Consider the following 27,153-nt stretch of genomic DNA (forward strand, 5'->3'; position numbering starts at 1 on the left):
TGTGGCACCACACACTACTCAGCCCTCTGACTTCAACATCCTTTCACCACTCCCCATCACTGACAAAATAAAAGCCAAGCCCTTTCCAGGACTAACTCAATGTAGCTCCACCAATCACCTCAGTTCTCTGGGGGACAGCGACCTGCCAGACTCACACCCTCATTCAGACACACCACACTCCACTCCAAACAGGGTAAATTACTTTGGGTGTTCCCCTCCCATAGTTTCACATAGGACATTCCATCTGCTCAGAACACGTTTCCGCCTCCTCTTGACCAAAACATCCTTCCAGATAAACTGGATGACACCTCCTCCGGGGGGGTGGTGATGTGCCTCCTACATAGTCCCAAGGTCCCTGAGTGTCTGTGCCCCACCGTTTCCGCTTCTGTCCCTAGAATGGGGGGCGAGGGGGAGGCGTCCCTGTGGGTATGAAATGATAGGACAGAACCACAGCGACTGGGACTAACACTTAACCCCGGGTAAGGGACTCGGCATTCGGCATCAGCGGGAAGCTCCCTTACCTCTCCGGCCAAACCGGGGGCCGGTTCCCTGGCGGACGCGCAGAGAGGAGAGAATTGCGGTCCAGGAGATCCTCACAGCGCCGCCGCCCCACCCACCCGAGCCGCGCCGCTGGTGTCACCTACTGGCCCAGAGTCGTTTGTGATTTACATACCCATGGTGCACCACGGAAGCCAGTTTCACAATGCTTGAGTTCTAGCCCCACGGGGGTCTATCCACTGATGGAGGGCAGAGTGCCTGTCAGAAATATATGGGCTGTGTAAATTCCACGCAGGGAGTGCAAACCGCGCAGGAGCTGAGCAACCATGAGTGTGCTAAGCGTTACATCACTCTGGGAGGATCCAAGCGGAAATAAGCAAATATACTCTGGTTTCTCTTCAAACCGTATAAATCTTTCGCCTTTTACTAAAGATTTCCGTGGAGAGAAACAGTTATGAGTTTTTAGCCAATTTTTTGAGGCCTCGGTTATTTCTTCGGGGCTATTTTCAAAGTTAAAGTGTAGAAACTAGTTTTTCTGTTATTGCTGCTTTTTTTTTTTTTTCTTTTGCGGTTACCCAATGGTCTTGAGAAATTCTGGGGATAGAAAGTGTGGTCAGTTTTGGGTTTAAGTAAGTGTGTTCTCCTGACTATCACTCCCACGTTGCAAACGCGGGTTTTTCCCATTTTCTGCATGTTCTTTTTTGCCGGACGTGGAGAGAAACGAGCAAAAAGCGAAAGGCTTGCTGAGGTAGTCTGGTGTGACTCCCCCTCTGATCGTTCCCCGCTTAACACCAGTTTTTCATGCTGAAAATACAAGGTTCCTTCCCTCAAGGAGCCTGACTTGGAGCCCTAGAAAATACACAATCTCAGGGAGAAGTGCCCTGCAGAAAGAGCATAATGAAAAGGCCAGGGGTAGCTACTGAACCGTCTTGTCCCTGGGTCTTAAATCTGCATTCTTTCCGTGGGAGAGCTCATCTAGTTCAATAGTGACCTCCAAATTCACAGCTATCAGCAGGTCCCACTGACTCCTGTATTCAAAGCATATGCTTCATCCAATCACATTTTACCTTCTCCACTGCTCCCATGTTGGTCCAAGAGCTCTCCCTGGATTCTTGGAATAGCCCCTCCCTAACTGGTCTCCCTAGACCATCCTCCCCCTATGTCTCAATCCTCCACATAAAGGCCAAATAATTTTTTAAAATGTAAATCACATCATACACACCACTCTCCTACACAAACACCTCCAGTTGCCTTTCCCTAGGACATGGCTCATGCCCCTCCTCCTTCAGGTCTCTAGTCCACTGTTGTCAGAGGTCTACACTCACCACTTTGTGTGAAACAGTCCCACTGCCACCACTCTGTTTATCTGTTTAACATGCTTTATTTTTCTTCAGCGCGCAAACCACTCCCTGTGTTTCCTAAACACACGTGCAGTATTTAATCTGTCCCACTACATTTCTAAGCACTTTACAAAATTAACTTAATCTCCCTAAGAACTCTACAAAATACATTCTATTATTATCTCCATTTTATAAATAAGGAAACTCATAGAAAGTTAAATAGCCCTACTCAAGTCACAAAGCCAGAAAGTGGTGGAGCTGAGATTCAAACCCAGGCAGCCTGGCTCCAGAAGAGACATACTCTTAATCACTGTGCTATTGGTGGGGTTCAGGACTTCTACCCCAAAGTATGGCATCTTGACAAACTGAATATTTTAAACTGAAGGAATCTGAGAAAACAGGAAAGTCATTCTGACCTTCCCCCAATCCCCTCCCCTCTTCCATGAAACAGGTCATAAAATAGGCACCTGTGAGAGGTGCCCTTCCTATATCAGGAGGGAAGGAGCAACCTTTCTCCAAGGACAGAGACTCTGAGAAGAATTCCAAGGAATAAACCTTGCTAAATCCCCCCAGGTTACCACATTTACCTCATACTCTAACCTGGAATAAAAATTCTCGGGTTTAACTGTTTCTTCCAGTCTTCATTTCCTTTTGAAGTCTCCAGTGTAACGTAAAATGTATGCATTTCTTCTGTCACTCTTTCTTTGTCAATTTAATCTTCGGGCCCAGCCAGGGACTCTAAGAGGAGGAAGGAAACGTCTTCCTCGAAACATTATTTTTTCTTTTAACAAAAGGAATCATGCTCTATTTGGTCTGCATTGTGCTTTTTTCACCAAAGATCACAGTTTTTTTTTTTAATATCACCATGGGCATATACCATAGTTAATTTAACCAATCCTCTAGGTTAAACCAGTCCTCTAGGACATCTAGTTTGTTTTCAATTTTCATTATCCAAACAAAGCTGTCATAACGTGGTACTGAGGGTAATCACATTTTCAGTCTTGAGAGATAATGCCAAATAACTATCTTTAATCCATGTGTAACATATTTTTGCATAAAACCCCTGAGACAGAAGAATAACTATTTTTTTCAAATAGTTGTCCCTAATTTTACATTGATAGTATCTTGTTTTACAGCTCCTTTAAACTCTTTACAAAATAAGATAGCATTTAAATAAAACTGTACACCAGAAATTCATACATTGTAACTGACTATACTTAAATGAAAAAGAAAAAGAAAACAGGGAGGAGGGTATAGCTCAGTGGTTCAATCCCCAGTGCCTCCATTGAAAAACAAAATTAATAAACCTAATTAACTCCCCCTCTAAAAAAAGGAAACTAAAGTGCTCATTATTCATGCATTCGCTACTACTCAATAACATTTAAAAGAAAAAATAAATAAATAAAGTCGTCACTGAACATTTACAGAGCACTGATCATGTGACAGGGACTGGGAAAGCAGAAACGAATAAGGCACCACTCCAGGACCCACAGATCTTTCTCCAGGGACATTCAGATCCTCAGGAAAACAAAACGCATAACAAATGAAAGAGGGAACATGGGGAGTCTTCAATAGCCAAGAGTGTAAATCCAAGCTAGAGGACCATTGCCTTCAGGACCAGTAAATTTATGCAAAGGTAGTAGTTGGGAGAAGAGTTGCTAATGTTTGGAACCACTAGTAATCTTGAGTACCCTGAAAGTGAAATCGACTATATTTCTTCCTGAGGGCAGTGGGGATGTTGAAGAATTTAACAAGAGTAAGGCTAACAATCTTAGGCAAGTGTAGCAGCAGTGTGGGAATGGTCAAATAGTTGGGAGGGGTGCCTCTGAAGCAAAGGCAGGAAGACTATTAAGAGCCTGCTGCAGTAATTCCTGCCACAGATAGGACTGGCTGAAGCGGGCTGAGAGAACTGAACCAAGTGGGAGGATTTTGTAGGGGAGGAAAAATAATTCTCCCTCTACCCTCTAAGCTCTTGGCTGGGACCTCTGTAATAAAACAGATTAACAAGAAAAAAAAAAGTTTATTAAAATGTATGTCTCATGTATACATGGGGGATACCCAGGGGAAAATTAGTAATTCCCTGAGATGGCCTAAAATACCTGCTTAAATACCACCTTCAGCTAAAGACAAAAGAGAGGAAAGCGTGGGGAGGCCAGTTATGGGAAGGCCCTCAGGAAAAAGCACCGAAAGCAAGGGTAAGGTTTATTAAGCAGATCTCAGTGGGTGACTTCACCTTAAGATTTTCCTGAGAGTTTAGTCATCCTTCTCCTGGTACAGAGAAGGAGACACCCTTACAAATGGAGATTTCCTTTATAAAATTTCCCTTACAAAAGAGGTTTAAAAGCTCTCTGCTTTAAGAGCTTCTCCTTTTTCTCAAAATAACCAGTTTAAAATAATCCTATGCCATAAAGGCACACGTTGTGGTGGCATATTTTGCTACCTTTCAGTCTCTTAAAAACTAGAAACCACGGGAGGCAGACATGAAGAAGAGGAATAAAGCAAGGATGAACTCTCGCTTTCTGGCTTGGGCACCCAAGGAGATGAGAAACACGATGGGGACAGAACTGGGGAGAGATGAAGAGGGGGTCAATTCTGGACTGAGTCTGAGGTGTCTGTGAGGCATTTAGAGAGAGAGAGATCTCCAAAAGGCAGGTCTGGAATTAAAGAGCGGACGAGCAGAAAAGTTATGTGGGGGTTACGAGAGTAAACCGGGCGGGCGAGAGTGCCTAGGGACCCGCTGTAGAGCCAGAGCACCGCGTGAAAGAAGCCGCTTTGGGGTTTTGCGCGAGCCTGCAGGACAAGACCCAGCACAACACCACGCCACTCTGGCCCGCCCTCCCCCGGAGCCTCACCCACAGCGCCTGCGCGTGGCCCACAGCCATCCCTCCAGCGACCCGCTCGCCGGGCATTCTGGGAGCGGAAGTCCGCTCCGAGCGCACAGCGTATCGGGATTTGTAGTTTGGGCGGGGCTCAAAATTCCTCGCAAGTCGCGCGGCCTTTGGTCACTTAAAGGGCAGGTCCAGAAAGCGGTGATGCTCCCGGGGCAGAGTGCCCCTCCGGCGGCGGCACGGGGCGCCCGGAGCCGCATCTCCTCTCCGCAGAGCGTGGCACTTCCACGCCTCTACGATCTGCTCCACCTGCGGGAGAGGCTGGTCACCGCGGAGTCCCTCAATGCTCACCTCACCCCGCGGACCCTGGGCCGCGCCCCCACCCGCGTGCTTCCTCCCACGCCGCGGAGGGGATCTGAGCCTCGTCCCCCGCGTCCGCACCGGGATGAGAGGCTCCTGGCGGTTCTGCTCTTCCAGGGCGCTCAGCTCTGCCGGGGCCAGCAAGGCCAGTCTCAGCTCCCGCACCACCGGGGCAGCCACCTCGGCCACAGGCCGCTCCAGCACCGCCTGCAGACACCAGCATTGAGCCCGGGCGGGCGAGGGCACCTGTCCAGCCGTCTGCTCGCCGGGTTCCTGCGGCCTGAGCCCCCGTCAGCGCCCCCATCCCTCTCTCCCCTCTGTCCCGGCTCACCGCGCCCACGCGCGCCCAACTCCGGGCTGCCAGGACCAGCTCGGCCTCGTCCACGCAGAGCTTGTCGCTACGCAGCAGAGGCAGCAATGCGGGCGGCGACAGCTCCAGGAAACCGCGGGTGCGGAGGGTCTCCTGTGGGCCGGCGATTGGGTCAAGGTGGAGCAGGATGAAGCGTGTGGGGTTGGGAGTATGGAGCTGGGGAGCTGTACCTGGCTGTGAGCCTCTATGAAGGCTACACAACGCTCCTGCAACGGTCCCAGGCCAAAGGTTACGGCAACCTGGGAGCAGAGTGAGGGAGGTCAGGTTGGAGACTCAAGAGGCCATGGAGCCCGGCCCTCTACATCGGGACTACCTGCAAGCCTGACCAGCAATACCCACCTGCAGGGCCTCACAAACCAGCTCCACATCCAGCACCTTCACCACAAACTCTAGGCATAGCTGGGAACAGAAATTAATGTGGGTTGTGCCAAAGTGTCTCTGTTCTAAGACCCCACCCCAGAAGCAGTAAGCAGGCTTGGAGCAGTGAGCCACCCAGGCTTCTAGCAGCCCTGGGCCCATGTAGACCTCCCAGGCCAAGGGAGGCAGAGAATCACCAGGGCCTGAGACTTGGCAAGCCTGAAGGGACTAGGAATTGGCAAAGCCAAGCCCAGCAACCTACCTTTTAGTACATTCCCCACTAATCAGACTAGTTAAGAGCCATGTGAAAATTCCACTCTCCCTTTCTCTCAGGATGCTTATCTTTCTCCACGTGTCCCCATCCTGATTAAAACACACTTCTGTTTTAACCATAAACTTGAATTTCATCTCCCTCTCACCCCCACATTGAGAAAAGCACTGGGTCATGCTTCCACTTCTCTCAAAGCCATGCACCTCTCTGTTGGGCTCCCACTCCCACCCTCATCCCTACCTGACTGGTGAACCCTTCTCATCCCGCCCAATCCTTTCTCTCCGTAGCTTCCATATCCTTACTCCTTTACCTGAAACCTCCCATGAATCTCTACAGCTCTCTGGGTAAAAGAAACCCAAATTCTTGAAGGTCCTGCAGGAACCCTGTTCTCATCTCTCTCCTCTCTCACTTTTGGTCCAGCCATGCTAAATGTCTCACCAGCTCTTTTGTACCTCTGTAATTAGAATGCCATCTTTCCTCTCCCACTCTGAACAAACTCCTACCCATTCTACCTGATCTAGCACAAATGTTCCCTCCAGGAAGTCTTCCCTTCTCTCTCCCTGGTGGTGAGACTAGAGAGACCCTCCATACTGTCTCAGCACCATTTGCCCTCATTTCTCACACTTCTTATGCCACAGGGTTAAGAGTTTTATCGTGTCTCTCTCTCTTTGAAGAACAGGGATCAAGGCTGACTTATCCTGGTATCTACAGCACCAGCCATACACACCCCATACGTCCCCCACCCCCAGCACACACAGGGTGTGCACATATCCTTTCACACATATATGCCTGTTTACACAGAGACACCCATATTCTTTCTGTATTGGTGCACATTCCTCTCTGGGCTAGTGGGTATGTGAAACAGTGTGTGAACTGAGCCCATAAGAGGCAGGGGAAACGAGACAGGGGCTTGTCACATAAACTCACCTCTCGCAGTTCCTCCAGCCCATACTCCACAGCTGCTGTCAGCACCTCCAACACCTGCAGAGTGGGTGGTTGGGGGAGTGGAAGGGAGTCTCACCCACCCATCTGCCCCGTTCCCGCCCAGACCCCTGCCCAGTGGGCTCACAGAGTGGCGGTGCAGCTGGGCACTGTTGGTGTACAGGAACTCCAGTACTGCCAGGAAGGCCTCAGCTGGCACTGCGCTTAGCACCACGGGGCTAGTCACCCCAGGGCCCAGCTCTGAGCCCAAAAGTCGCTGGAAGAAGTTGCATCTACATGCCAACAAGCATCGGTGGGCAAACACCTCCTGCCGTTCTTGACCAACCACAAAGCGAACATCACTATGGAAGAGATGGAAGAGAGCAGGGAGAAGAGGCTAGAGTCTCAGTGCCACTCTAGGCTTTGCCTTTGCCCACTCTGGGCCTCTATTTCCTTATCAGCTATATAAGAGACAGTCCCTCCAGCTGAAGGTCTGGGCCACACAGGCCTGGGTTCTAATCCCAGTTCCACCTTATAGTGCCTCAGGCAAGAGACTTTCCTACCCGTTGACTCTCAGGTTTTTCACCCCTGAAACGGGATGTCAATCCCAAACCCTAGGAGGTTGTTTGATCACTGAGGGGGCAACAGGACTGATGCACGGTTGATCCCAATACCGCTCTCCTCCCAGCCTGAGTCTTGGTGGGAGGGGAAGCCTTTCTTGGTTTCTCCTCCACAGACTGTAAATTCAGCTTCTTCAACCTCCTCCAGACAGGAGGGATAGGGGTGTGGTGGGTTGCAGAGTGTACTGGCTACAAACAGACAAGTCAGTGATGCACCATCATGAGGCCAGACCACATTTTCCATCTTCGTGATCACTTCCGGCCCCAGCCGCTGAGCTGCCGAACAGCATAGTGGGTAGGAAGCAGGAGATGAAGCTTGAGCATCCTGGAACCTCCTAGTCCCAGGTCCAAGGCCTGGGGGTTCCCATTGCTCAGACCAGACTGTGATGCTCAAAGTAGGGTAATGGGAGTGACTGATCCTTGGGGAGGAGCCTAGCTCTGCAGCAGTGGGGACAGAAAGCTGCATTCTAGTGCTCCTGACCAGCCCTGCCCCCATACTCTCTCTATCCCTGGTTTCAGACACCGCCCGCATCCTGGGCAGGCAGTGTGCCCTAGGCAGCACCCTTGAACTACTTCCTGTCTGCAGCCTACTCTGGCTCAATCTCTTAAGCTTTGTTCCTCTTGTGAGTCCCCAGTTCCCAGAACAGTCATCTGCTCCTCTGCCTCCCCAGGGAGGTACTCAAGTTACATCCTATTTCTCAGGATCTAGAAGGCAGAGGGCTTTTCTCTGCCAGAAACTCAAGATCCAAAAAAGGAAGGCCTTTCCCTGAGGTCACATAGCCGCTCTGAGCTCCAGCCCCCAAAGTCCCCACAGCCCCCACCTCTCTGGCTCTCAGGACATCGTAGACACTAAGTGACGAGTAGCCATCCTTTCCACTTGACTTCCCCAGACTGAGTTTACCAGGGAGGAGGGTGAAGTCCTAATTCCCCACCTCTTCCGAACCCAGGGCTTCCCCAGAGTCATCGGGCACAGCAGAGCCCGCTAGGGAAACCCCACAGACAGGGCCCACTCCCTCACCTGTATAGAGGGTTGTTGACGAGGCTTCGGAGTGCTGTGGAGAAGGATGCAGCCTCCCCGTGCACAACCAGTCCTGGCGTCTCCATGGGTGGGCTGGGGCAGGAGTAGGCAGGAGGAGTAGCTTGGGAGGCCTGTTGTCTGTGGGAGGCGGTAGGTGGAAGGGGCAGGAGGCCTGGTCAGGCCCTTGAGCTGGTGAGGAGCTAGAAAGGCCTGAGAGGGAGGAACAGGAGCTTGGGAGGCCTGTTTGCTGAAAAGCTAAAAGTTTTGGAATGGAATGCCCAGGTTCCTGAAGGCATCAGAGGCCAGCGGAGAAGGCCAGAGGCTCAGCTTAGGGATGGGGACTCAGGGAGGGGACCAACAGACGCCGAGGTGGAGCAGACTGGACTGGGGCGGAGAGGCTGGCTGCCGATGAGGCCCCAGCTGGGAGCCTGCCCAGGCAGCGCTGGGGTGGGAAGCCTGTGGGTTTCCACAGAAACTAGAGCCAGGCCTGAGAGGAGGCCCCGCCCACCTCCCACAGGCCCAGGGAGAACTTCAGCCCTCAGAGGGGCCCTAAGCAGAGTTAGAGGGTCCTAGCACCCTGGCTCCTGCTTGTCCGTCTGTCAGAATTCAAACTCCCTGCCCCCCGACCCTCCCCCTTTGTGCACACAGGGTCAGGACCAGGCCTGGGGAACCCCCCTTCATGGAAAAAGTCTTTGCCCCCATGGATCGTTTTCAGGGTCCAGAGCTGGGTTGTCTGGGAGGAGGCAGCCCTGTCCCTCCCAAAGAGGGGTCAGGTGAGGAGGTTTCAGCTCTGACAGAGGCATTGTGGTCTCTGGCATCCCTGAAATGCAACCGCAGTGGTGGGGAGGGGTAGAGCAGGCACAATCTGGACACTAGAGCACACAAGAGGTGCCGACAGCTGGGGACAAGCCCCAGGGCACTTAGGTCAGCAGGGTTCACTGCCAAATGGAGTCACCACTATTGCATCAGGTCTGGGTCCTGATGGGTCTCCCCCCGCCTCCCAGCCCTGAACTGAGGAAGTCATCCAAGACACACCCTAGCTCTGCAGAGGGAACGGAAATGTTTGTCCTTCTTGAGGCTGATGGGGAGATGATAGAGCCATGACGACAGGGCCATGACGTGCTCCTTCCTGTAGGCCCATGTCTTGATTCCTAAGCAGCCACCCACCCCCACAGTCTCAAGATTTCCCCATATGCCAAGCCTCTGTGACTTGTTCACAAATGGAGAGCCAGTCTTCACAAGGGGAGAAATTGGCTCAAGAGCCCTGGGATAGCTCAAGAGTCCTGGGATAGCAGGACACCTTTGTGACCAGAGCCCCTCTCTACATCTGCCCTTTCAGTCATACTTGTATGCCCTTAGGCTCTAAGCCCCTGTTGTCCCCTCTCTCCGATGACTCAGGCACCTCGCACTCAGCACGTGCTTATAGTAGTAACACTTCCAGGTTAAGCCAGAGCTAGGACTGGAGGGAGGGAACCAGGAAGAGAGGAGTGCTTGCCCAGCAACCCATGGCAACTCCACAACACAGACAAGGGGCCCTTACCCTCCCGCCTGCCAGTCAGGCCAGCTGGGCAAGGGCTATTAGGAGACAGCTTGGAGGCCAAAGGCTGCAGGTGACTCAGGTGCCTGAGGAGTTTCGGGAGAAGAGCGCAGCTGTCCCAAAACTGTTTCTGGAGGTATGGCCAGAAGAGAAAAGCAGAGGGTGGAAGGACCATTCTGAATCAGCTGGCCCCAGCCTCGGCCAGTTGTGGGAATCTTTGTGCCAGCCACCCTAAGAGCAGGTAGGGGTGGAGGAGGTGTGGATTCAAGACCCACAGGACTGTAAGGAGTTGTTTCTGTCTGTTCTTCCCTCTGATTAGGGGGTGGAGGCCCCATTATCTAGGCTGAAGTGGAGGGCAGATACCTCTCCCACTTCTTCTGCTACGGGAGTCAGTGGAAGGGAGAAAAGGAGGCGTACTTCAAGTTCACTTAGCTAACCTCCATAGTGCCCAGGGAAAGTGGAGCTTAGGAGGCAGGGATAGCCCAAGATGACAGACTGAGCAGCATCTCTTCCCTTATTGTGTCCCTAACAGCCCTTAACCCTCTAAGCACCCAGGAATCCACACAGCCCCGGACTATTTGATTCACCTGTCCCAAAAACACAGGTAATAAGGGGTCTGGGGATAAAAACCTTTATCACTTAGTAAGAAGTGCGTAAGGCCATCCCAAGTGTGGGTCTTCTAGCCGCAGGTACATGGCTGGCAGGCCTGTGCCTCCCGGAAGCCAGGAGGAAGAGACTGCCAAAGACCCTGGGCTGAAACTAGCACCGGCGCGGCCTCTAGGCCGCCTGCCCAGCATTGATGAGACCCGACCAGCCGGCCCCGGCCCAGCCTCCCGCCGTGGCTCTGTGCTGGGTCCAGCCTCGTCCTTTTCACGCTGCAACTCGCTGGCCGGACCAGGCGTGGGTCCTGGGGGTCGGCGCCCATCCCTGGGCCCAACGCCTCTTCTAGGCTCACGAGTCAGCTTCTCGGGCTTGCCCCCGGTGCCTGCCTGCCGGGCAGTGCCCTCGTACCGCACGGAGCCTGCGCCGGGGGAGCACTGGCAGGCCGCGCGCACTCAGCGGACCCTGGAGGCGGCGCTGGCAGAGGGGCTGCGCGATGCGTGCTACGTGGGCGCGGAGGCCGGGCGGCTGGCGCGGGAGCTGTGCGAGCTAGTGCGCGTGCGCGTGCGCGAGCTGAGCCCGCCGCGCTACAAGTTGGTGTGCAGCGTGGTGGTGGGGCCGCGCGCTGGCCAAGGCGTGCTTGTGGTCAGCCGCGCGCTTTGGGACGCGGAGCACGATGGACTGGCCTCGGCAGTCGTCACCAACGCCTCGCTGTTTGCCGTGGCCACGGTCCACGGACTCTACTGTGAGTGAAGAGGCCTCCAAATTCTACAAAAATGGTTTATTATCCCCGGAGGAGACCCTCCCTGGGGCTCACATCCCAATAAATAAAAGTATGTCAATAAATAAAAGTGGTCCATAAATAACACCCCCTAGCTGGGGGCTAAGGCTCAGGCTTTTCTTGGAGAAGGGGTAGGAGGCAGCCTCCAACCCCGGTAAAGCTGGTCCCTGATTCCCAGGAGGATTCGGCCCAGAGCCCCCAGTGAGGCACCAAAGGAACAGGGAGGGCCACAAAGGCAAGGACCAAAGCCTTATAGGCATGGGCCTCAGGCCCAAGTGGTTGAGTGGTGGCCAGCCCTGCAGGCTGGGGCTTAGACTGGGCAGCGGTCCCGGAGCAGGCGCAGAGCATAGCAGAGCCGCTGCCGCAGGTCTGGGGAGCAGCCTAGCTGCCGAAGGTGGGAAGCGAGGTAAGTACAAGCACTGCGATTGCGGGCCACAAAAGTCACAAGTAGGGGCTCCCAGCCACTGAGGATCAGCTTGGTGTGGTCTCCATAGAAGTTCACCTGTGCACAGGAAGATGGCATTGATCAAGGCCTAGGCGCCAGATCATTTTTTCCCCAGCACCTTGGACTCTCCTCACCCCCTAGATCTTCCCCCAAAATTCCAGGTGGAGCTCTTACCTGGACGGTGCCATCACTAAACAGCATGAGTAGGGCCTGATCAGTCTTGACCCACTGCAGCAGGAGTGGGGGGACAGGCACCTCTACCTCTTCCACACTGGGCAGATCTCCACCCTAGGAGCAGGGCAGGTCACTTGTCTGACATGAGTCAGGCCTCTCCCCATTCATGTCTCCCTTAGAGGTTCAGATTTTAGATTCAAACCCCCTGCCCCCAACCTGTCCCAAAGGGGAATAGGAAGGGATCAGGATGTGTTAGTCCTCAATGTGCCCCACCGCAGTCGACAAACCTTCATGAGGCGCTGCTCCATGTAGGAAGCGAAATACCGCAGAACACCCAGCTGAGGCTGCAGGGCCCGAGGTACAGCACCCACAGAGAAGGAGAAGTGCTTAGTGCTGGTAGGGTTGTAGTGCACAGTCCTGGAGGGGAGGAGATGTAGACAGAGGTCAGAGGGAGACCTGTACCCACATCCCTCCCCTAAGAGACCCCAGGCCCCCAAGCCCATAAGCACACACCAAGGTGCAGCCCTGCTGGGTATATCAGCCCCATAACAGCACTTACTTTCTGTTGGCTGACAGGGCCATATGTGTGCCATTATTGAAGAGCACAGCCACACGGCGGCTAGACAGCTGATATCCAAAGCCAAACTTGTTGGAGTAGTCAACCCACTTGCTGACCCACACCAGAGGCTCTGGCTGTGCCAGGGGAGCTGGGTTCTGTTCAGCTATTGTGGAAGAGGAAGGAATGTGGATCTGTTCTCAGCCTCCCAGCCAAAGAACTCCCACCACCATTCACACAAACCAGACCCCAGCCTCACCTGGGGGCATGAAGGCCAGGCAGTTTCTCAGAGCACAGAGGGCTGACTCCACCACTGTGGCCACAGTCAGACCTTCTTCAAACCCTGAAGGGAACAGGGCACTGGGAATTAGGCAACAGGCCCCCAAGACCTAGAGAGTAACCCTGCGCCCATTCGTTTCCTCTGAGCCCTGGTCTCAGCCCCAGCAACATTCAGCACCCCTCATCCTCCTGGCTGCTCACCATCTCCACTACTCGCCAGTGTCCCACGGGGTGAACTGTCTTCAGGTGGTGTCTCTACCAGGCTTGGGGGTGCTGGGCCTGAAGCTGCTGGAGCCTGGAGGGTTGGGTAGGGAAAGGGAATGAAACAGGCCCAAGACCCAAATCCTTGAGAGTCCATGGCCCAGTCCTGTCCTGGCACCCGGGGCAACCCAGGTCAGCCCCGCCCAGCTGATGAGACACAGCCAATTAGGCCACCACGAGGCTAGATGCTTCAGCAGCCTCTTTTATCCCCGGCTTCCCACAGCTGCTAGGGTGGGGGTGAGTCAGGGGAACACTGTCCACATGAGCACCTCACCTCGGGCCTGGCATCCTGATGACCAATGGACGTCCGAGTGAGGCCATTCACCAAACAGGAGACCTCATCCCGCTCCTCGGGATGGTTCTTATCTGGGTGGGGGAGATAGAGCCCTCAGGATGCTGCCCAGCCCCCCTGCTTCCCGCAGGGATGACAGATAGGCACACCCAAGTGCCTGTGTAACACATACTCTCCCTAGAGGTTCAGAGGGACTCATACACTTCCACTTTCATGTGACAAGCCCCCCTGTCGCTCTCCACCCTCAAAACCACTGACATCCCAGACTCACTCTTGTTCTTCTTCCTCCCAAAGAGGCTCTTGGTAACTTTGACAAATAGAATCTTAGCTGGGTTAAGGGGTGTCAGGTCTGGGACTGTCACACAGCTGCTGACAGGGAGCCGGTCAGGAGTGTAGCCCTGAGGGGAGAAGCCATGTGAGCAGAGAAGAGCCTGTCACCTGCCCCCAGTCAATCCCCTGGAAACACGCAGCCTGGACGTGGGTGTCTGATGAGCTACCGACCTTGGTAAAAAAGTCATGGCGCAGGATCTGGTCAATTGAGGGACGGTCTTGGGGTGAGGCTCGAAGGATGGCGGCCAGGAGCTGCCGGGCAGGCAATGAGAGGCTGGCAGGCAGAGTGTAGTGAACCTGTTTGATGCAGCGGTATGTCTCTTTCAGGTCAACTGTCTCAAAAGGGGGGCTGCCACATAGCAGTGTGTACCTGTCAGACAGAGAAAAGGGGGTCAGGAGTAAAGTGGAATGGATGCCCCCCCTGTGGCACCTCTGTGTGAGCATGACCCCAGGACTCACATGACACAGCCCAGGGACCACACATCTGCCTCAGGGCCATGGCCCTGCCTCTGCAGCACTTCTGGAGCCACATAGTTGGGGGTGCCACAGATGGTCCTGAAAGGGGGTGGGGAGAAAAGGGCAAGGTTCAGATGCAGCCTGGCCGGCGCCTTGTCCCTGCCCCCACTGTGAGTCCAGACAAAGCAGCTGCCTGTCACCAAAGGCCAGAGAACTCCTGCTTGTCCTGGGACAATGGATGGAGGGGATGGCAGCTGAATCCCCACCCACCCGCCTGGCCCAGCTGCTCAGCTGCTCTGCAGGACAGGGGGAGGCCCTGACACCTCCCCCAGGGTCAACAGAGGGTACATCACTGATCCCTTCCTCCTTACCCCAACCGTGTCTGTCAGACACCCATACAGGCTGTCACCTCCTATGGTCTGTGCCACACACACCAACACCAGCTGTCACATCCCCCATAAACACTTATGTGCCACACATGCTGTGTTACACACCCAGTCTTTGTGGCCATAGCAGGGTCTTCTTACACACACACACATACACACAGGGTGTCCCACCATTCCCACACTCTCAGTCTGTCTCACACACACACACTGCTTATTCACCTTCCACATTCACACACAGGATCAGTCATACACCTCCAAGAATTCTTACTCAGGGACTCAGACACACATAGCCTCTCCACCAGTCTCTGTAACCCAGGCTGCCACCACCACCTTCACACACACACACACACACAAATACATACACACAGACACACACAGCCCACCATCCCTTCCCCATCTATCTCATACACACATCAGGTAGTCATCGCGCCTCCCACATACATACTCAGTGTCTGTCACCCAAATCATCTGTGTCACACAGGCTGTGGCCACCCCCCTCCTCAAACACTCACTTCTTCCTATGCTCCGGGGGCTCCAACCGGGTTGCCAGCCCAAAATCCCCCATCTTCAGTTCCATGTTCTCAGTGATAAAAAAATTTCCTGGACGGGGGCAGTAGAGAGGTGTGTCAGATGCCTTTCACTGCCTCCCCAACCCCGCATCCTGCTGGCCTAGGAGTCTCACCCAACTTGAGGTCTCGGTGCAAGATGCCCCGCTGGTGCAAGTACTTGAGTCCCGAAAGGATCTGCCGAAGGTAGTAACGTACCTCTGGCTCCAACAGGGTATGCCGGGCCTTCCAGACGTGGGCCAGGGACTGCAAAGAGCCACTGCCTCAGCCCCTGGTACACCCTCGCTGACCCTCCCTCCATTTGTGCTTGCTGAGTAAGAACAGGGCTCTGACTTTGGGTCTTAAGGTCCCTATTCCCTTCCCCACCTCCACCACCATCCCTCACCTTTCGGCTGCAGAGCTCCAGGAAAATGTATATGTTGTCAGCATCCTCAAAGTGGTGCGAGAAACGCACGATGTGGCGGTGCTGTAGGCCACGGTGCAGTTCAATCTCATTTAGGATCTGCAATGAGGGCGCGTGGTTATCATCCATCAAGGACTCCCACGCCACTGTCCCCACCCCACCTGTCGTCAGCTGGGCCTGGGCACGGGCCCACCTTCTCTCGCTGATGCGGCTTGGTAATGCGGCTCTGCGAGATGACTTTGACCGCGTAGGCATTGCCGGTCTCTGTGTCAGTGGCCTCATAGCAGCGAGCAAAGCCCCCCTGTGAGGAGAGGACATCAGGTAGGGTGCTCCAGGGGAGGCCGGGTCTGGCCCGCAGACATCCCCCAGCCGAGGCCAGGCCCTCCCCCGTCCCGCCCTGGGCAGGCAAAGAGGCGGGCAGGGCCCCTTCCACGCTCGCTGGCACCACCCTCCAGCTCACCTTGCCCAACAGGCGGCCTTTGAAGTAGGTGCGGCCCGTGCGCGGATCCATGATGAGGCGCCCAGGGTCCGGCGCCGGCGGCCCAGCCAGCACCTCCGGTTCGGGTCGCGGCTCAGGTCCCGGCATGGCACTCTCGGGCGGCCCGGGCCCGGCGGGGGGCGCTGGCGGGGCGGCCGCACGCGGGAAGGGGCGCGGAGACAGGAAGCCGGCGGCAGGCTCCATGCGGGCAGTGCGTCGCAGCGCGGGCGCTGCTTGTTCTTGGTTCCGCCCGGCCCCGGCCGCGCGTGGCACTGCCTGGATTTGCTACGCGGCACTCGCGCCCGAGGGAGCCCGGCGTTTTTATCAATGAACGCCTGTCCCCTCCCCAGCGTCTCGTCATTAAGAGCCCGCCCCCTCCTTAGGGGCGAGACACCGAAAAGCCACGCCCCTCCTCAGGACTTACGTAAACAAGAAGCTCTTCCTCCCACTCACGCACCCCGAGGCCCAGGCTTACTGCTAGTCATCTTGCGGATGCCACCGGGACGTAGGGGCCAGCCTTGTTCCCGCCCCCCTACTCCGCCCTGGTGACTGAGAATCCCGCTAATGAGGGTCCTTTTTTTCCCCATCCTTGGGGGCTTATGCTGAAGTTCGAGGGTCCTGGACATCTGGGGAGTCTTCCCCACAACTAGATGGACCAGCGTTCTAGCTGGAAAGGAAGGGGCAGGGGCGGCGCTCGCTTTTGCCTGGGCACGTCACTACCAAACCCCTTTAAGTGCGCGGGACTTTGCGCTCATCCCACGCCTGAGGGCTCTGGCCAGTGCTGCCCCCTTTAGGGCCTGGGAGGAATTGCAGACTCTCGAGCCGGACTTGGGGAATGAGGAAGACCAGGGCTCTCATGCTGAGTTTTGGGGCATTAGAGGCATTTGCCATGAGCCAGGTCACGTCTTCCGCTACCCACTTCCACACCTTTCAGGGGTAGATCTCAGGTTCTGGCGGAGTGCCTATTCCCTTTCCCTGAAAATATCCATTGCCCGGAGTCTGCAGCCAGAGGCCAGAAAGTGAAGAATTAGAATTCTATTTTCTCAAATCTAGCAATGGACAATTGAAGAGGTGGTCCCTGGGCCATCTGAACCCCTAGACCTCTGGTCCATGCCTACCCTTCCCAGGGCCAGAGACAGAGAGAGGTGGGGTTTTAACCCCTCTGGATCCCAGGGTCACAGGCTTCCTCCTGGTCTTGGCCTTCTCACCTCTTTGTGCTCACTCTGTACTATCTAGTCAAATTATTAAGCTCTTCAGTCCTCAAAGATTTGAGAGCACTTGGTAAGCGCCAAGCACTGTCTGTGTAAGACTGGTCAAATTGCAGCCTTTATTTAGTTTACATTCTGCTTGATGGAAACAAGGCAATAGACAAGGATATAAACAAGGTAATTGAAGGCTGTGAAAAGGGCTAGAAGGAAGTAAATAGAAAAGTAACCAAAGAGCCTACTTTAGAAAGAGTAGCCAGGAAAGTCAACAAATAATACAATTTATTGAGTACCCAATTCCTGTCAGTTTTATGTCCAAACATCTCTGAGATCTATCCACTTCGCTCCATCTTCCCTGAGCACTCTAATCCAGGTCACTGTCTGTCAGGTTGGGATTATTGCTACAGCACCTTCCTGGTCTCCTTGCCCTTAGTCTCAACTCCATTTCATTCTTGTGCCATATGACCATCCCACCCCATGCCTCATCAGGCCCAGTCTCCAACTTTGCCCTCCATGTGCCCTGAAGGGAGAACAAAACCCGCCTGAGCTGTGGAGAAATACTAGTAGCTCTGATGAGCAAGGGGAGGTGGGGGATGGGCAGGAAGGCCTTATATGCCATACTTAGGACTTTGGTCTTTATCCTGCAGGTCAACAGTTTTCCAGAGGGAACATGGTAGGGGTAAGGCCAGAAAAAACATATCCACAGGGGAAATGGGACTGAGGCGTGTATAGTTTGATAAGGCATGTTTCATACTGACATTTTATATTTGTAAAATAAAGCAAAATGTCTTTGTATGAGTTTGCTAGGGTTGTCATAAAAAATACTACAGACTAGGTGGCTTAAACATCAGAAATTAATTTTCTCACAGTTTTGGAAGCTGGAAAGTCAAGATCAAGGTATTGACAAGGTTGCTTTCTTCCAAGGCCTCTCTCGTAGTTTGTAAATGGAGGTCTTTTCCCTCTGAGTTCACATGATCTTTTCCCCAGTGTGTCCTAATCACTTCTTCCCTTAAAGACATTAGTCAGATCAGATTAGGGCCTACCTCAGGCCCTCATCTTAACTACCTCTTTAAAGGTTCTATCTCCAAATATAGTCACATTCTAAGGTACTGGGGGTTAGGACTTTGTAGAGGAGTCAAAACTCCACCCATCTTAGGCATTCATATAGGACTCTATTTTTTTTTTTCTCCAGCTTTATGTTTTTTATCAGTAGGCTTTATTTTTTAGAACAGTTTTAGATGTTTTAGACAAACTGAACAGATAATACAGAGTTCCCATATACTCTCCCCCACCACTACACACACACATAGACACAGTTTCCCCTATTATTATCATCTTATGTTAGTACCTTACATTTCTTACAAGTAACTTTCAGTGGTTTCCCATTGCTCTGAGAATGAAATCCAGAATCCTTGTGATGGTCTACAGAGTTCTGCATGATCAGGCCCTGCCTACCACTCCAAGCAATTTCCTCTTGCACACTTTGCTCCAGCCAGAGAGGCCTCCTCTCTTCCTCACACAGAACAGAACTGTTCCTGCCTCTGGGCCTTTGCACATTTATTCCCTCTGCCTGGAATACTTTCCCCCACGTCTTTACTTATTACTCGTTCATTCTCATCTTTTCTGGCTTAACTCACATGTCACCTCCTCAGAAAGGTCTCCCCAACCACACTATCTAAAATTGGATTCCCTCGTCAAATTAACCCATACAGGACTTTTCGACAAAGAGATTAACAATAACAACAAATACAGAAAATAAAGAAGTTTATCAACATGTATAGCTTATGTGTACATGGGAGATACTGAGGAAAAATGAGTAACTCTCCCATGTGGCTTAGAATTGAGGCTTAAATCCAACCTGAATAGAGAAAGTGGGAGGGGAATGTAGGCCTCTTAAGGGAGAGTAAATAATTTCTGGAAAAGACGAATGGGACCTTAGAAGAATGGATGGGAGGTATGATGGTTTATGACAAAGTCTGTCTGGATGTCATACACAATTCTAATTTCCTTGCCTGTGATATGAGATGAAACTCCCAGGAAAGGGCTTTATGACCGTTGAGTTCCTTTTGGAGGATCTGTCTTTAGGCAGACAAGGGGAGTTCAAAGAAAGCCTCTCCCTGCATTTGCTGTTTTTCAAGTGCCTACAGCTGAAAATAATCAATATACCACTGTCTTCTCCCCTTGGGAGGTTAACAAAGTTCTTGAGCCTTCTCTGGGAGCCGGGACATCAGGAGTAGGTCCTCCTGGATGCTGTAACTGAAGGGCCTGGCAGCCTGTTCTGCCTTCTCCCTCAGTGTAACATATGCTGCCATTAATGGGTCTTATGCACCTGCCACACACCAGTCATTTATCTTTTTTTTTTTTACAATTTATTTTATTCATTTATTTATGGGGAGGTAATTAGGTTTGTTTGTTTGTTTGTTTGTTTATTAATGGAGGTACTGGGGATTGAACCCAGGACCTCACACGTGTTGAGCACACACTACCACTGAGCTATACCCTCCCCCACTGGTCATTTATCTTATGGACTGCTTACAGCAACCTTATGATGTGGATGTGATTATCCCATTTCACAGATGGGGAAACTGAGGCTCTTGGGGCTAAGCCTCTTGCCCAAAGTCATATGGCTACCAAGGGGCAGAGACAAGATCTGAACCCAAGATGTCTGACTCCGCTATTTACTACTGCCTGACTTTTCTGGGGGTCGCTAGTTCTCTGTCCATGTATTTGTCCTCCTACACTGCTCTGTGTCTTCCTGTCTCTCTCACTAGTGCCCTTTCTTCTCCCTCCAGGACTCTCACAGCCTCTGCTCAAGCTGAGGTTTTTCTGAGCTCTCTGGGTCTCTATCCAGGATGCCAACAGGCCCCTGCTACAAGTTGAGCACATATTCCACACTCCTTGTCCCCTTGGCAGCTCAGAATCAGAATCTGTAGACAATGTCAGGTCACAGGCATCAGGGGAGTCTTTCAAGAATGAGAGATGCCAAATAAGGTTAGGACTCAGGAGGGCCCTATTGGATTCAGCAGTAAGGAGATCTCAGGTGTCCTTGGTGGGGACAGAGGAGGAAGTACAAGAGCTGAACCAGAGAGAATAGCGATGCGAATAACTACAGTAGCATTTCATGCTTACAGAGCACTTTATAAATATTAATTCACTTAATATTCACCACTAACTCTGTGAGATAGGTATTATCATTCTGTTTCCCCATGGGGAAATTAAGGACAGAGTGGTTAAACAGTTTGTTCAAGGTCATGAAGGTAGTTTACAGTGGAGTCTGGATTTTAAAATCTAGGCAGTCTGGCTCCAGACTCCATGCTATAAACAGCCAAGCCATATATCCAGCTCTCACCTGTGAGAAGGGGAGAGGGCACTGGTGGTTAGGATCAGAACAGAGAGAGAGGCAAGAGCTAGAGGAGGATAAAGAAGGGTGGGGAAAATGATTTACAGGTGGAGTGGTTCCCTCTCCTGGACCATAAACCAAAGGGACCTGTCAGCAGCTGGGAAGGGAGATAAAATGACTCAGGAAGGAGGGGCTGGGTGGGGCCTGGGGACTGCTCCCTCCTGGTGCAAGGCTTCATGTCCTGTACCTTTACCCATGGCTCTGTGGGAAATTCACAGCCCAGGGATCCAGAGAGTTGGTAACAGGCAGATGTGAGAGGACCATAGATGGGGATGGGGGCTGAGGACTGAAGTGTGGCCAGCTGGGAGCTCAGGGAGCAGCGTCAGAGAGAAGCTCCCAGGACCTCAGGGCCTGAGCTCCTCCAGAACCAGGGTCTGGCTTTCCAGGTACAAGAAACTCTTTAAGTTGTAAGCAGCCCAGAATGCTCTAGGTAAGCCACAGATTGGAGCCTGGGAAGGGGTTGCATGGCTGTGTGGGCTGAGGCCCAGAGCTGGTATCTTGCCCTCCCCAGGTCAGGCCCTGGGTCTTCCTGACCTCAGGACACATCCTCAGAGTCCTGTTCTTTCCTCATATTGACATCTCACCTGGGCCCTGGAAGGAGAACATAACTTGTCAGACATGAGTTGGTTTCGAGATCTTGCTCATCTGGGGAGTTTCTTACAAAAAGTGGGGAGGGGGACCTGGTGTCTTTCAGGTTAAAAGAGACAAAAAATACAAATAAAGAAAAGAAAGAAAGAGAAAAGGAGAGAAAAGCCTGCCTGTTTCAAGTCCTCTCTAGCTTTATTGAAATGAATCAGATGCAGTCTGTCCCCAAGGGTCTCATGGGCTGTAGGGAGATCTCTTTGTAAACAGATCATAGGCCAGTATGATTAACTGCTGCGAGCACCATTTACAATAGCCAAGACATGGAAACAACCCAAATGTCCAGCAACAGATGACTGGATAAAGAAGTTGTGGGGTGTGTGTGTGTATGTGTGCATATGTATGTATATATGTATATATAATGGAATATTACTCAGCCATGAGAAAGAACAAAATAGTGCCATTTGCAGCAACATGGATGGACCTGGAGATCGTCATTCTAACTGATATAAGCCAGAAAGACAAAGAAAAATGTCATATGATAATGCTTATATGTGGAATCTAAAAAAGGGACACAAATGAACTTATCTACAAAACAGAAACAGACTCACAGGCATAGAGAATAAACTTATGGTTACCAGCGGGTAGAGGGGGTAGGAAGGGACAAATTGGGAATTTGAAATTTATACCTCTTGGGGAGTGATGGAAATGTTAGCTATCTTGATTGTGGTAGTGGCTTCATTGGTGAATACATCTATCAAAATTCATCAAATTGTACATTTGAAATATGTGTAGTTTACTGTACAGGAACCATACCACAATAAAGGTGTTAAAAAAAAAAACAACGCCAAAACACTGCGAGAGAGGATGTTGAAGGAGCAATGAAAAGGAGCTAGGCCAGAGGCTGTTGATGGCTGGGGGACGTGGGGAGTCAGAGGGTCTTGGATCCAGCTTAAAAGCCAGGATCTGACAATATCTGGCTTGGAGACAAGCAGGCAAGGCCTCAAGGGAAGGGTCTCAGCCTCTTAATCTCTGAAGGATTGCCTGCTTCTGGGATGCAACAGTGGACAGTAGGTGGAAACCAAAAGGAGCAGACTTGGCTTTTCCTGGTAACAGCAGCCCAGGAGAAATGCCTGGATACTCCGGGCTCCAGGCATTTTCTCTGCATTCCCCCAACTGCCCTGTGAGGAAGGAGCTATTGATATTCTTTTGCAGAGGGAAAACTGAGGTTTGGAGAGATTAGGTAACTTAGACAAGGTTACAGAGAGCGAGAATTGAAACCCAGGATGTCTGACTCTCAGCCTTGCGCTCCTAACCACTGCTCCATGCCTTCTCGCTTCAGGAAATACTCTTCCTGAGAACCAGCTCACAGTGTGGAGGAAGGAGCTTCCCAAGATGGGTCAGAGGGTGAAACAGTGGTGCTCTGGCACAGTGCCTGTCACTTAGTCAGGACTCTGTGATCAGCAGCTGTTATAACACTTCATCATGCAACTGTATTTTCATCTGGATCGTGGGACAGTAATCTCTGTCACCCTGGCTTCAAGGACATGGTGTGAGTGATGGGGTCAATGCAGATGGCATTTCTGCCACTCACAGGCCAGCCCAGCCCTACAGGCGAAGGGAGACACATCCAGTTCCCAGGACCAGGGGAAGCTGGGTGACAGCCTCAATCCATCAATGATAACCTCAGTCCAGCCAACCTTTATGGGCCCAGAAGGTACTTAAGTGTTGTGGGTGAAGTCTAGCCCAGTTCCCCTTCCTCAGCACAGGCTGCTGCCCAGAGCAGGTAGGCAGGTGGGGAGGGGAGAGAGTGCCCTGGGCCTCCGGAGACCAGCTATCAGCCTTGAGGGTCAAACCCCAAGGTGGGTGGGTCTGGGCTAGAGCTGGAGCTCCTGTCCTCAACAGTTCAGGACCCGGTGACTCCTAGCCCTGCTAGCAGAAGCCTCCTGCATGAGAGGGTGTAGATCTCAGCTCCCCACCCCCTATCCTGACTTGACTCATGCACCCCTGGGTTCTAGGGGGAGGGGATGTGCTTTGTCTGCTCGGCAGCTTCCTCCCCTTTGTCTGCGGACACAGGGCGAAGGCTGGAGCGGGGTTATGTGTGTGACCAGAGCTGAAGGATCTAAGCTTGGGGATCTAAGGTTGGTGATGAGCAGGCTGGCTAAGGAGAAGCCTTGCTGGGGGAGAGGGACAGCTCTGGGGGCAGCTTTTGTGACCTTCTGCCCCAGGCCCCCAGCACCATGACGGTTTCATACACCCTCAAAGTGGCGGAGGCCCGCTTTGGAGGCTTCTCGGGCCTGCTTCTCCGCTGGAGGGGAAGCATCTACAAGCTCCTCTACAAGGAGTTCCTCCTGTTCATCGCCCTGTATGCTCTGCTCAGCATCACCTACCGGTGCGAGGGGGAGGGCAGGGTCTCAGGGCTGGCCTGGGGGAACTAGGCTGCCCACCTCCCTCTAACCCAGGCCTCTACCTAACCTTCCCCAGGTTGCTGCTGACCCAGGAGCAGAGGCATGTCTATGCTCAGGTGGCCCGATACTGCAACCGCTCTGCAGACCTCATCCCCTTGTCTTTTGTACTGGGTAAGTCTCCCTCTAGTTCTCCCTGGTATCCTCCTTACCATCTCCCCTGACCTTTGGGTTGAGTTGATAGCTCGGAGGGTCAGAATCACCCCAGCGACACAGCCTGGAGGTCAGCCAGTGCAGGCTCAGCAGGCATGGGAGCTGTGTGGGGTCCAGGATTTCCACAGGGCTAGGCCTTGCCTATCACGTGCTGGACCCTCACTTTAAACAAGGCCCAAGCCACCTGCTAGCCTCTGGGTACTGGAGGGGAACTGGAGAGAGGTGACACCTCCCTCCCCACCCTCACAGGAAGCAGGGCTGAGTTTACCATTGCCTGACCTTGGACCATCACTCCTCCTCTACCTGAGGTTTGCACTCTTCCTTCCTCCCTGCCTGGTCTGGCACGTCAGGCTGAGACCAGAGGAAGTGGCTGTCCGCCTGACAGTGAGGCAGGATGCTGGAGCCAATATGTCCCTCCCCTTGCCTTGGTTCAACCTGACCTGGACCAGGCGCTCTGGCAGGAAGGGCTTTGGGGGAGAGGGCACACTGACTCTGAGCCCTCTGTCTTCCCTCTCCTTCCCTCTACCCATGGCGGCGACCAGGTTTCTACGTGACCTTGGTGGTGAACCGCTGGTGGGCCCAGTACACAAGTATTCCACTGCCGGACCAGCTGATGTGCGTCATCTCGGCCAGTGTGCACGGCGTGGACCAGCGCGGCCGCCTGCTGCGCCGCACCCTCATCCGCTACGCCAACCTGGCGTCGGTGCTGGTGCTGCGCTCGGTCAGCACCCGCGTGCTCAAGCGCTTCCCCACCATGGAGCACGTGGTGGATGCAGGTGCGCGGTCCACAGCAGGTGGCGCGCTGGGGGACCCCTGGGGCGGTGACCGGACCTGCCCCACGGCCTCCTGGGAGGGGAGGTCTGACCATCAGGGTGAGCTCCAGGGCCCCATGGCGGTGAGTCCTAGGGGCCCGGGATGCGTCTGCACCCTACCCACTTTATTCCCGCAGGTTTCATGTCGCAGGAAGAGAGGAAAAAGTTTGAGAGCCTGAAATCTGACTTCAACAAGTACTGGGTCCCCTGCGTCTGGTTCACCAACCTGGCAGCCCAGGCCCGGAGGGATGGGAGAATCCGTGATGATATTGCTCTCTGCCTGCTCCTGGAAGTGAGTCGGCCTGGGAGCAGGCCCATCTGCCCTCCTCTCCCTAGTTTTGCAAACTGGAATAATAATTGTAGGCCTTAACACTTACATGGTGCCAATTATGTGCCGCACCGTTGCAAGTGTGAGGAAACTGAGGCACAGAGTGAAAAAGAAACTTGCCAAGTCACACGGCTTGTTAGTAGAGCTGGGATTCATTCTCAGACCTTCTGGCTCCAGGGTCTGTCCTTGCAGCTACTTTGCTAAACTGCTTTCCATCACAGGCATCCCAGCCTGACAACACCTCTGAAAGCAGAATGAATCTGCAGACCTGGCCCAGGCCTAGTGTGTGCTGGGCTCCCCTGTTCTCTCCGCAGCCTTCCTCCCTCACCTCCACTGACTTTCTCTTCCTGCTGTTCCACCAGGAGCTGAACAAGTACCGGGCCAAGTGCAGCATGCTGTTCCACTATGACTGGATCAGCATCCCCCTCGTCTACACCCAAGTAACTGCCTCTCACCTCCCCAGTCCCACTGTATGCTGTGTGCTGTATGTGACACTGAGAAGATTTAGAGATGGTACCTGCTCTGGGGCAGTTCGGTCCAATGAGACACTGAACAGCCAAGGGCTCATCTTGAAAGCCTCCCTAGATCCCCATTTAGATGACCCCATCTCTTCTGATGCTGGACACCTTGCTACAATGTTTTAACTACTTGTCAGATCTGCCACCAGCCCTCGGGGCAGGGACAGCATTTCTCCCCGTCCCACTCAGCCCAGCTTCCCCTTCTCCAGGTGGTGACCATAGCAGTGTATTCCTTCTTTGCCCTTTCCCTGGTTGGCCGCCAGTTTGTGGAGCCAGAGGCAGGGGCTGCCAAACCTCAGGAGCCTCTGGAGCCAGGGACCACCCTGGGGGACCTGGACATGTATGTGCCTCTCACCACTCTGCTGCAGTTCTTCTTCTACGCTGGCTGGCTCAAGGTGGGCATTTTGAGTGATGGAGATATGGGCCCAGGGTCCACCCAGACTCTGGGGATAGAAAATTGGACTCTGAGTCCAGAAAACTCTCCTACCACCTGCAGGTGGCGGAACAGATCATCAATCCCTTTGGTGAGGATGATGACGACTTTGAAACCAACCAGCTCATAGATCGTAACTTGCAGGTAAGCTGAGGTCTGGGGGCAGCTCCTCCGGCTCTCCCTTCCTGCCAGCTCTCAGCCCAGGTATGTATGCAGAGGAGAGGGGGATCCTGGTGAACTGCTGCCCGCCCCAGGTGTCCCTGCTGTCTGTGGACGACATGTACCAGAACCTACCTCCCGCAGAGAAGGACCTGTACTGGGACGAAGACTCGGCGCAGCCACCCTACACTGTGGCCACGGTGGGCGAGTCGATGCGGCCCTCCTTCCTGGGCTCCACCTTCAACCTGCGGTGAGTGGCCCACTCAGGCCGAGGCAGGACCTAACCTGGCACGCGGGCCCCAGGTCCCTGCTCACCCTGTGGGGCACCGAGGACTCGGTCCCTCACGCCTGGATCTGGAGCGCTGGTCCACCGGCCGCTGGAGGCCCGCTCATGCCGCCCTCTGCCGGCCCACAGCATGAGCGACGACCCAGAGCAGAATCTGCAGGTGGAGGTGTCCCCCGGGCCCGCCCGGCCGGTTCCTGCCGCGCAGACCCCGCTGCTCGGCCGCTTCCTGGGAGTTGGAGCGCCCTCTCCTGCCATCAGCCTCCGGAACTTCGGCCGCATACGGGGACCCCCTCGGACCCCTCATCTGCTGCGCTTCCGGGCGGAGGAGGGCGGCGACCTTGAGGCCGCGGACCGCATCGATGAAGAGGCATCGGGGTCAGGGGATGAAGCCCAGGAACCCTGAGCAGAGGGAACCGGGCCTGGCCATCCTGCTGCCTTCTCCAGGCCCGCCTGGCCACCCACTCCCGCCCCCGCCCTTTCCGGGCCTTCTGGAGCTGTTTAGAGCAGCACTTCCATGTGCTCTGAGCGGGAGCATTTAGGGACAGCCCCTGGGATGGCAGGAAGGGCCTGAGCCAGGGCTGGGAATGCGTCCACTTCGGCTTGGGGTAGGTGAAGCTAGGATACAAGGGCGAAGCATAGAGGATTAGAGCCCAGGTGCATCGTTAATTTTCTCCACAATGGGGTC

The 27,153-nt window shown here is 53.6% G+C and overlaps 4 protein-coding genes and 1 non-coding gene across 10 annotated transcripts; 3 read left to right on the plus strand and 2 right to left on the minus strand.

Annotated features, from left to right (window-relative positions):
- The first annotated feature begins 880 nt into the window (after nt 1–880).
- On the plus strand, nt 881–1,000 carry LOC116283143 (U5 spliceosomal RNA). The gene has a single exon (XR_004192695.1). It is a non-coding gene; the product is annotated as a U5 spliceosomal RNA (small nuclear RNA).
- A 1,434-nt stretch (nt 1,001–2,434) lies between these two features.
- BTBD19 (BTB domain containing 19) lies at nt 2,435–9,567 on the minus strand. 5 transcript variants are annotated; one of them, XR_012079150.1, is made up of 9 exons: nt 8,584–9,564; nt 7,094–7,307; nt 6,952–7,005; nt 5,736–5,795; nt 5,567–5,635; nt 5,358–5,489; nt 5,108–5,233; nt 4,691–4,975; nt 2,435–2,576 (listed from the first exon to the last, which is right to left on the minus strand). XR_012079150.1 is itself a non-coding variant. In XM_072974561.1 (8 exons), the coding sequence occupies exons 1-8, from the start codon at nt 8,667–8,669 to the stop codon at nt 4,841–4,843; spliced, it is 957 nt and encodes a 318-aa protein (XP_072830662.1). In that variant the 5' UTR covers nt 8,670–9,567; the 3' UTR covers nt 2,826–4,840. The 5 variants fall into 5 exon arrangements, 4 of the variants coding, with proteins under 4 accessions (XP_072830662.1, XP_031540045.1, XP_072830660.1 ...); XM_072974561.1 differs by lacking the exons at nt 2,435–2,576; nt 6,952–7,005 and adding an exon at nt 6,836–6,933 and having other exon boundaries at nt 2,826–4,975; nt 5,736–5,813; nt 7,075–7,307; nt 8,584–9,567; XM_031684185.2 differs by lacking the exon at nt 2,435–2,576 and having other exon boundaries at nt 2,826–4,975.
- Nucleotides 9,568–10,171: 604 nt separating this feature from the next.
- Nucleotides 10,172–11,645, plus strand: DYNLT4 (dynein light chain Tctex-type 4). Of its 2 annotated transcripts, XM_072974578.1 has the most exons (3): nt 10,172–10,256; nt 10,653–10,724; nt 10,790–11,645. In XM_072974578.1, the coding sequence occupies exon 3, from the start codon at nt 10,814–10,816 to the stop codon at nt 11,471–11,473; it is 660 nt and encodes a 219-aa protein (XP_072830679.1). In that variant the 5' UTR covers nt 10,172–10,256; nt 10,653–10,724; nt 10,790–10,813; the 3' UTR covers nt 11,474–11,645. The 2 variants fall into 2 exon arrangements, with proteins under 2 accessions (XP_072830679.1, XP_072830678.1); XM_072974577.1 differs by having other exon boundaries at nt 10,653–11,645.
- Nucleotides 11,487–16,760, minus strand: PLK3 (polo like kinase 3). The gene is made up of 15 exons (XM_031684109.2): nt 16,110–16,760; nt 15,843–15,950; nt 15,632–15,748; nt 15,363–15,492; nt 15,193–15,280; nt 14,298–14,393; nt 14,010–14,208; nt 13,780–13,906; nt 13,491–13,582; nt 13,157–13,250; nt 12,936–13,019; nt 12,680–12,842; nt 12,408–12,537; nt 12,121–12,234; nt 11,487–12,003 (listed from the first exon to the last, which is right to left on the minus strand). The coding sequence occupies exons 1-15, from the start codon at nt 16,329–16,331 to the stop codon at nt 11,812–11,814; spliced, it is 1,956 nt and encodes a 651-aa protein (XP_031539969.2). The 5' UTR covers nt 16,332–16,760; the 3' UTR covers nt 11,487–11,811.
- Nucleotides 16,761–23,554: 6,794 nt separating this feature from the next.
- Nucleotides 23,555–27,101, plus strand: BEST4 (bestrophin 4). The gene is made up of 9 exons (XM_006200394.3): nt 23,555–23,706; nt 23,799–23,893; nt 24,475–24,708; nt 24,882–25,036; nt 25,435–25,512; nt 25,800–25,985; nt 26,087–26,167; nt 26,278–26,432; nt 26,598–27,101. The coding sequence occupies exons 1-9, from the start codon at nt 23,555–23,557 to the stop codon at nt 26,869–26,871; spliced, it is 1,410 nt and encodes a 469-aa protein (XP_006200456.1). The 3' UTR covers nt 26,872–27,101.
- Nucleotides 27,102–27,153: the final 52 nt, after the last annotated feature.

This window comes from Vicugna pacos, chromosome 13 (assembly GCF_048564905.1).
Source record: "Vicugna pacos chromosome 13, VicPac4, whole genome shotgun sequence".
Lineage (NCBI taxonomy): Eukaryota > Metazoa > Chordata > Mammalia > Artiodactyla > Camelidae > Vicugna > Vicugna pacos.

Bases quoted from the DNA above. Each gene is read 5' to 3' on its own strand.
- BTBD19 (XM_072974561.1), bottom strand. From the start codon at position 8,669: ATGGAGACGCCAGGACTGGTTGTGCACGGGGAGGCTGCATCCTTCTCC. The intron at 7,308-8,583 runs GTGAGGGAGTGG...TCTCTTCCATAG, and splicing joins GTCAACAACCCTCTATACAG to TGATGTTCGCTTTGTGGTTG. The intron at 5,490-5,566 runs GTACAGCTCCCC...GCCGGCCCACAG, and splicing joins TCATAGAGGCTCACAGCCAG to GAGACCCTCCGCACCCGCGG.
- BEST4 (XM_006200394.3), top strand. From the start codon at position 23,555: ATGACGGTTTCATACACCCTCAAAGTGGCGGAGGCCCGCTTTGGAGGC. The intron at 23,707-23,798 runs GTGCGAGGGGGA...AACCTTCCCCAG, and splicing joins CTGCTCAGCATCACCTACCG to GTTGCTGCTGACCCAGGAGC. The intron at 25,513-25,799 runs GTAACTGCCTCT...CCCCTTCTCCAG, and splicing joins TCCCCCTCGTCTACACCCAA to GTGGTGACCATAGCAGTGTA.
- DYNLT4 (XM_072974577.1), top strand. From the start codon at position 10,814: ATGGCTGGCAGGCCTGTGCCTCCCGGAAGCCAGGAGGAAGAGACTGCC.
- PLK3 (XM_031684109.2), bottom strand. From the start codon at position 16,331: ATGGAGCCTGCCGCCGGCTTCCTGTCTCCGCGCCCCTTCCCGCGTGCG. The intron at 13,020-13,156 runs GTGAGCAGCCAG...TGTTCCCTTCAG, and splicing joins ACTGGCGAGTAGTGGAGATG to GGTTTGAAGAAGGTCTGACT. The intron at 12,004-12,120 runs GTAAGAGCTCCA...TCCTGTGCACAG, and splicing joins TTAGTGATGGCACCGTCCAG to GTGAACTTCTATGGAGACCA.